The sequence below is a fragment of the Triticum dicoccoides genome, chromosome 7B, assembly GCF_002162155.2.
Source record: "Triticum dicoccoides isolate Atlit2015 ecotype Zavitan chromosome 7B, WEW_v2.0, whole genome shotgun sequence".
Lineage (NCBI taxonomy): Eukaryota > Viridiplantae > Streptophyta > Magnoliopsida > Poales > Poaceae > Triticum > Triticum dicoccoides.
Genome location: NC_041393.1, coordinates 177,648,659 through 177,657,360, shown reverse-complemented (window position 1 = coordinate 177,657,360; position 8,702 = coordinate 177,648,659). Strand labels below are relative to the sequence as shown.

At 45.8% G+C, this 8,702-nt stretch overlaps 1 protein-coding gene across 1 annotated transcript; it reads right to left on the bottom strand.

Moving 5' to 3' along the window:
• Positions 1-6,915: 6,915 nt before the first annotated feature.
• Positions 6,916-7,756, bottom strand: LOC119340107. The gene has a single exon (XM_037612013.1). The coding sequence runs from the start codon at positions 7,661-7,663 to the stop codon at positions 7,307-7,309; it is 357 nt and encodes a 118-aa protein (XP_037467910.1). The 5' UTR covers positions 7,664-7,756; the 3' UTR covers positions 6,916-7,306.
• Positions 7,757-8,702: the final 946 nt, after the last annotated feature.

Here is an 8,702-nt window from a genome sequence, read left to right as displayed (position 1 = left end):
CGATGCACTCTCAGCTGGGCAGGATTGCACGTATTGACGAATCTGTGCCATTCTATTCCCTATAATAATTTTGACGAACTGTGTTCAGATCGTCACTGGGGTATGTACTAGTGAGTTCCAAACGGATGGAAGTGGACGAGGATAAAACCTCTCATGGCGGCGACAATGGGGCTGAATCAGCCGCACGACGTTACCCACAGGCCACAAGGCCCACAACACAAGTAGCATTGAAGCACCCGTGCGCTCATCCCTCTGAGAGAAAAAGGACACGGCACATGAACCTATCTACCGCAGTTGGGTTCGTCACACGCAGGCAGGCAGAAGCGGAGGAGGCACGGCGCAGGATGCGAGCTCCGAACACTCATTAGCGAGCCGGAAATATCGGGTGGGCTGCTCACTCAATGCCCACCTCCCTTTCCCCTTTCTCCCACCCTCACCCTCTGACAGCCCCCCTCGCGAGACGGGTCCACCAAAACAATCGGGTGCAATCATACGCGCCAATGAAGCAGATCTTGCCGATGACGCCATTGCATTGTCCGTCGAGGTTCGAGTGTTCTGGTGGTGGCACAGGCATCATTTTTGAGAAATTGTGGGTGCATGTGCATGTGGGCTGGGTGGCCCAAAGCCACGCGGCTCGCACCACTCTGCATCGTTGGTTTTCAGCAGTCTGTTTATACCTGGCTACACACATCAACGGTCCAGATGATCAGAGACATCCCTTTCGGATGTAGATCACGGCAACATTTGTAAAATGAACTACTCTACGATGAACCCCTCCATAAACCTACCGTGCGAGTACGTGTGAGCCCAATGGATCTACCTGGAAAGGCCACTAGAAGCGTAACAACCACTCACTCACGCGTGGACCTGGCGGCCGGTGGGTGCTCCGTGTGCATGCCCCTTCCGTTTGCCGTGTTCCCCCATCGATTGCTCCAGCCCAAGCAAAACGCCTCCCAAGTGGCAATCCACCCATGTTTTCGTGTGTGACTCGCACATACGACGCGCACCCGATTATCGTTCGGCCAAACAAGATATTTATCAGTTTTTTTGTTCCTTTTTTGACAAATACTCCTAGATCTTTATCAGATTGGTCAGATGACGGGACAATGAAAAAAAAGGCCAGGGGAAAATTGGCGAAGCATCTCGTGCCAAAGGTAGCACTCCACTCATCGCTTGCACACAATCAAGCCTTGTCCACGAGTACTTTGGCCGGATTTTCTCCCCTCTATATGGGGGACTTCTTCGGTTCTTCCCGTTTAAGCTAAGCAGTTCCTTGGCCTGACAAATGCACGTAGTACTCATCTGTCCTAGACTTTGCCAAAGATAATAATTTAATTCTGTCCTAGATGTCGCTCTGCGTGTCCTCTACTCCTTTTTGGGGCTGAGATCTCTAATGGTAAAGCAAAGCTATAGTGTTAACTTGTACGCCATAAGCTGGCCAGTTTTGTGTCCACCAAGTTCCTTAACACCTGCAGATTATAAGAAGTTTAAAAAGTGATCTCAGTTCACTCTCTCTATAGTTGCACGACTCTTTTTTAGAAAAGGAGGATGACCCCCGGCCTCTACATCTGGACGATGCATACGACCACTTTATTAATTATTCTCACAAGACCTTACAAAATAATACCATAGTAAGGCTAAAGCCGTCGTCTAAGCAACAAACTGTCGCTACACCTATCCAGTTGATGAAGGGGCGCAAATAGCCTGGGCCTAATACCAAACAGACATCGCAGCCAAACCTAACATCTAAGACCTGAGGACCCATCCAGGACGCCTGCCAGAGGCCGCCGCCGCCAACTGCCACCGCTCCATCTTCAGAACTGTACTGATGCATCAACCTTGGTCGGTCTAGCTATCGTCGACGCCACCGCGGTGCCCAACGGCACCTCCTCCCTGGGCGCAAACAGCTGTGCACGTCGCGGTCGCCACTGATACACCTCAGCACCATGCTGCCAAGTACCACCAGCCGACACAGCTTGAAGTCTTTGGAAGATCTGTCGTGCGTAGCACCTGCCGACCAGGCATGACAAAGCTAGCACCTGTCAGTCAGGCATGACTTGACATCTCCACCGAAGCTCCGTGCAAGACGAAGCCGCTCCACCTCCTGCCTCTGACTTCCAGCGCTGCTCCACAAACGATGCTCCCAAGAGAGAAACGACACCGCAGTGCCGCCATTTTCCGATCTGGAACACCAGATCCTAGGGTTCCCCCCAGAGCAGCACGAGTGGGTCGACAGTAGTTAGACGACAATGCCTCCATCAAGGTAACGGCGTAGAACGCCACCATCGCCTGTCAACGGCTCGGTTTTCAGCGACAACCATGTCTCCCCAACTCGCAGCCGGGACTTGATGATAGATCTCGAGATCCGATCACCAAGCCTCTGGCCGGCCATCTTTGACGACGAAGATGACCACCATCATTGGACAACGAGACGACGCGAGATGAAGTAGGGCGTTGCCAGCGTGCGTCCTGGCCAGCACCACCGGCGCTAGGCCCATCCCGGACCACGCCTCGTTGTCGAGGGCAACGGCAAGCGCTGCCACGACGAGGACGCAGACCGGAAGCCCAGATCCGACCCACCCGCGCGCCGCCACGTGGCCACCACCAAGCATAGTTCAGGGCAGCCCCGCCGCCGTGAGGGACGCCGCCTCACGGGCAGCAGGCGCCAGCCCCCGGCGGAACACCACCGCGCGCCACCGGCCTCCGTGAGATCGCCATCGACCGCCGCGAGATCTGCGCGAGAACGGCGAGTACGCCCCGCCGCAACCTTCCCTGGGGACCACGCGGGCTTCGCCGGTGTCCCCTCCGGCGGCGGCGAAGCGGGGGAGGAGCGGGGAGGGGCGGCTGGCGGCGCGGTTAGGGTTAGGGGCGGGGAGGGGAGGAGGGGCGATATATGTGCTCTATATCTGGGCGGCCCTAGTTGCACACTATTTATGTTTTTTATTTGCGGAGAAAAGGGATGTTTTATTAATCAAGAAGCTGTATAGAAGTAAAACACACTTGGAAGTTGGAAATGAGAAAAAAAATGCGAAAATACACAATGGAACATGGGGCTAGGCGCACCTGAATTGGAAGAAAAGGTATAAATAGTCAAATATTTTCAAAACTTTTTGGCGACATACATGGTCTAGCATACCATTCACGATTAAGGTTTCGGGACAAAATGACTCTCAGTATTCCAAGCAAAATACAACAGAATCAATACTATATAAACTGCACTATTCATGATTTTTATAGCTGCACTTTTAAAAAAAAAATCCACTCAGAATATGACATAGCTCGTTTTTTCCGCGAAACTTTAAACGTGAGTATTATGCGAGACCATGTTTATCGCAAAAATGTTTCACTTTCTAAATATTTTCACTAATTTTTCTTAATCGGGTGCGCCTACACCCATGTTCCAAAAATCCACACTGAAAAATTGGCCCTAGAAGCATATGCTTTCATGTTGAAAAATATATACCTCAAAGTTCCATCTTTTTGGGAAATGTAATAATATGTGGATTTCAAATATATATAAAATATTAATTACTATAGGAAAAAACATTTTGCATGTAGCTGCAAACAATTCCATAATTGCACATACATGATTTTTTTAATTGCATATACATGATTTTCTTAGTCTTCTAATAACATTTATTTATAGTATATTGTTTGTTATGGGTTTTGAATGGCATCGTGGATCATGGTAATTTCATTTGCCCAACAACAGTTTGCCTATTTTAGTGTTTGTTTGACCCATCATTCACTACTTTTATGAGCACAACACAATTCACCAATTGCAAAACTGATCCACTTGTAAATATAGCTACAATTCTAAAAAACAAAAGTAAGTATTGCTACAAGGTTAGTTTGGTTAATCTGTCCCCTTTGCCGCTTGCTCTAGCAGTGTTTGCACATGTATGTATTTTATATTAGTCTATAGTCATTTGTTGGTGCAGCACATCATTTGACATTTTCTTACGAGAATTTGCAAGCGTATAACCCATTTGACCGTGTGCATGTTTTGTTGTTGATCTTTCAACACTTGGAAGTGCATCTTTTGTGTAGCACACAATTGACCAGTTCCCTAGGCTGACTCCTGCAAGGCAATTGAAAATGAGAACTAGGATAGAAGGTGTATACTGCAAACTTCTGAATTCTGATACCCCGCACCCCTAGGCGCTCCTGAAAACCTAAGGTTCGTGCACCTTCTAAAAATATTTATTCTTTACAAACAAATGCAGTAAGCAATAGAGTGTGGAATACCAACATGTCCAATCTAACATTCCATGATTATTAGAACAAAATAAAATAATGATGATGGGTTCGGTGTACCCAATTTCAAAACTTAACGAAGAATACATTGCTAAGTTGTGAAAAAAAAACAAAGAAATACATTCGTCTACATTTTTTTTTGAACATAAGTACAAACACAAGTGCTCATATACACGCGCATACACTCACCCCTATGAACACACACACACATCCTACCCCTATGAGCACCTCTGAAAGACTGAGCCAGCATATCATCTTGAGATTTACGAAGTCACTTTAGGCGCATCGCCGTCTACGGGAACGTCTCCTCCCAATGAATGCGCATCATCGGAAATCCTGAAATAAATCCAGAAATAAATGTGAGCACCAGGATTTAAACCTTAGAGGGCTGGGGATACCACAGTCCCTCTAACCATCCAACCACAGGTTGGTTCGCCATTCGTCTACATATTGAGTTGAAACTTACACATGCAATTTTAAGTAATTTCGTCTACATATTGAGTTGAAACTTGCACATGCAATGTTTAAGTAAGAGTTAAATACACTACAGGTGCCCTACCTTATCCGATGCGGTCAATTTAGTGCCTAAACTTGAAAAATACACAAAAGTGATGTCGTAACTTGTCTGGATGTTCAAATACGGTGCCTCTGGATGTATGCCGTCGTATCGAGTGCCCGCGTGGCATTCCAGTCTGTCGCGGGGCCACATGTCAGTGGTTGCCTACGCGCGTTGTGAGCTATGCATGTTGTTTTTTTACAGGAATGCCCCTGGATTTTAATTACTTCTCGCAAAAAATACCCCTTGATTTTAATTAATACTCGCAAAAAATACCAGGAAGTCAGCGTACAGGGACTTCGAACATGGGATATGTCGTTGCCTGACAATCGAGCGGACCAGGCGGCCACGGTCTGGTTTGCGCTTAATTATCAGCAAGCGGTTTATATAGATGATTGCACGTATCGCTCTGCATATGCTTCTACTGGAGTAATTTTCTTTTTATTTATTCCAAGTTACTATCTTGTCTTTCTTCGAGTGATGTTTCTGTTTAGTTTTCATGATACGTAAAAATTTCCATGTGAAAAAATAAAAATAATTATCAATATATAATTTTGTTTATTTGTATCTCTATTCTATTTCCATTATAGTGTACTTTCAAGAGATAAACACAAACTTTTTCTAAAATTGATGTGGAATTAAAGAGTTGAAAGTTATTAAAAACATGGTGAGCACATTTTGAAAGACACGTTCACGTTCATGTTCATTTTTCATTTTCATATTATTTTAAAAAATGTTCACCGTGTTTTCTGAAAATATTGAATGCCTATTAAAAAATATTGTGTAATATTATTCTTAAATTTCTACAAACACGCTCATGTTAGTACATTTCTGGAATTTATTATTGTCACACAATAATATTTAATACACGTTGAACATTTTTTAAAATACAATATTTTCAATTTTCAATAATTGTGTATTTTAAAAGTAGAATGAAGATACACAGTAATTTTTCGTGCTTATGGTCCTCAATGAAGATGCATAAATTTACACAATAATTTTTAATATACGTTCAACTTTTTATGTCCACATAAATTTTAGAAAAATTTCATGTTTATCTCTTCAAGGTACACAATAATGAAAATAGAGTAAAGATATAAAATAAACAATAATTGCAGATTGATAATTATTTTATTTTTCCATATAGGAAAATTTATGTATCATGAAAATTAAACAGAAACTTCACTCGAAAAATATGTGCAAAGCAATACGCGGAATCGTGCATATAAGTTGCTAGCTAGCAGTTAAATGTAAACCAAAGTGTGGCCTCTCGGTCCACTTGTTTGTTAGGCAACCAGGATGTCCGTGGTTTGAATTCTCTTCATGCCAGCTTGTGTTTATATTTTTGTGAGAATTAATTAAAGTACAAACGCGTTTCCATAAAAAAACAGCTTGCGTCCAGCATGCGTAACGATTTTTTTCAAGAATTAACTAAAATCCAGGGGCATTTCTGTAAAAAAACTACACGCACAGTTCACAACACGCCCGCAGCCACGGACATGTGGCCAAGCGACACGCTGACATGCCCCACGGGCACTTGATACGGCGGCATACCTCTAGAGGCACCGTATTTGAATGCCTAGACAAGTTACGACACCACTTTTGTGTATTTTTCAAGTTTAGGCACCAAACTGACCGCGCCGGACAAGTTAGGGCACCTATAGTGTATTTAACTCGTTAAGTAATATGACCATTTCTGACCTGGATGGTTTTCTTTTTGAAAATGATACATCTTAAGTTTCTCATTTATTAATTATTGTGTGTGTGTGTGTGTGTGTGTGTGATCTTTTGTCGTATTTTGCAGAACTTGCATGTCTTTTTGGCTAAGTTTTATGAAGTAGGTTCCGATGTACACAGGTTCTTAAAATCCCTTCTAATGGCTACATACCGTTCTTAAAAACCCATGTCATGACATGGGTGAGACACCAAAATGATTGTAACCGTGATACTTGAGTAAGACAACAAATTATTATTATCCCGCAAAAAGAGAGAGGCATATAACAGGCAGAATGAAATGAGCACACAAGGAAACGGTGCAATATTTACGGCACGGTTCGTTGAACACATAGGCGTTTGGACTCATGTGACCTGGCTTATAGGTAGAATTAAAGCGAAAATAGTCTTAACATTCACGCTGCGCTGATCAATCTAGCACATAAATCATTTTGGTCAAAAAAAAATCTAGCACATAAATCATGAGGATTTCTAAAGGAGAATAACTTGCCTAGATGATCAACTCCCACAAGCAGGTTTGCTCAGACAACACCAAATTTTGCAGGAAAGTATAGTTTATAATTCCTATCATTACAAGACCATTAATGAAAAAAGAAAAGCAATCAGAGCACTAAGAAGAAGCAACATATACACGAATACTCTGCCTCTCTCACCGGACAAAACACAGAGCAAGCTTCGCCATCTTTCCGCTCTGCTCGGCTCAAGCCGCGGCCCAAGGAAGGACGAGGAGGAGGAGGAGTGCCTCCGCACGGACGCTGGCTAGCAGACGCCGGCGTTGGCAGCGAGCTTGAAGGACGCCGGGAGCGGGCTGCGCATGGGCGACCGGGGCGGCTGCGCGAGGCGGTGTCCGTCGGCGTCGTAGTAGATGACCCCGGAGAACTCCAGCGGCTGGCAGCGCTCGCCCATGAGTATCTCCTTCCTCCATAGCCCGCCCTCTTCCTCCTCCCGCCCCGCCGCCTTCCCCTTGCCCGTCGGCAGCGAGAAGGCCTTCCTCCACGGCGCCACGGCCGGCTTGCCGTTGCCGTTGCCGGCGCCCATCCTCCTCGCCGCCCGCTGCAGCCGCCGCGTGCACGTGCTCACCAGCGCCGCCACCGCCTGCAGGAGGCTCGCGCCCATCTCCGTCCGGCCGATCTCACGTTCCTTGGCTGCCTGTGTGGTCTCTGGTTTGTGTGTGCTGTAGCGGAGTTTACTGCTCTGGGGTGGTGGCCGTCGGGTTTGGCGGCATATATAGGCGGCGGGGGGGCCTCGGGTCTGGGTGGTGGTGGCGCCGCGCGAAAGTCAAACAAGTGGGTTGGAAAGAGATTTGTCTACTTATTGCTGCTAATCGGCGTGATCTAATCCAACGGGATGCTATCCATCTTCCTTCCTCTCGCAAGAGAAATTGAAACTTTCTGCTCGAGCTCCAGATTCACCACCACATCCCAGGAGTCTAAATTGATATTCTTCCATGGAGTTTCCGTGTACTGTGATCCACAGTATCCTCTGTGATCTTGTATACCCGATGCAATATTCTACGCTTGAAATACTTATGCACTACTAATTATGTAATGTCTGACTAATGATCTTAGTTTTCCATATATTTTCTGCAATACGGTGATGAAGATGGCGGCTGACCTTTGGCATGGCAACCTGGCTCGTCCGTCAGTGGATGTGGACAGGGAGAACATAAAACGCAATAATTCATTTCACCTGATTCGTCTGCGTTCACGTACGCACCCGAGCTCCAGTTTACGGCTCTTGTGATTTGTGAAGAGCGAGAAGGCGTCAAGACGATGATCACGCGGCATTAACCTCACAAGATAACCTCTCCCGCATTTCTTCCTGGTTGACCCCGAAGTAATTTAACCTACGTGCCCTTTCACGTACCATATCGCTAAACGCCCATCACTTTCGATTTTGTGTGAGCCGACTAAAACGCGCAAGTCGATCAGCGTAGCATTGCAAATTGCGGCGGCACCAAAAGAATCCAGGATCAGCCGTCAGAGGTGATGTTCTTTTTCCTGAGCACGCAAATTGTCTGCCATTTTTTAAATAGGGGGTAGGATACTACGGCTCCTCGGAAATTGATATGATCATATTAGCAATTTAGCATCAGGAAACTGCTGCTGCTGCTGCAGTTTGCCGGACAGTGGCGTTCCTCTTCCTCTGCTTCCAA

What these genes read in the sequence shown, in the direction of transcription:
- LOC119340107 (XM_037612013.1), bottom strand. Translation starts at nt 7,663, where the DNA reads ATGGGCGCGAGCCTCCTGCAGGCGGTGGCGGCGCTGGTGAGCACGTGC.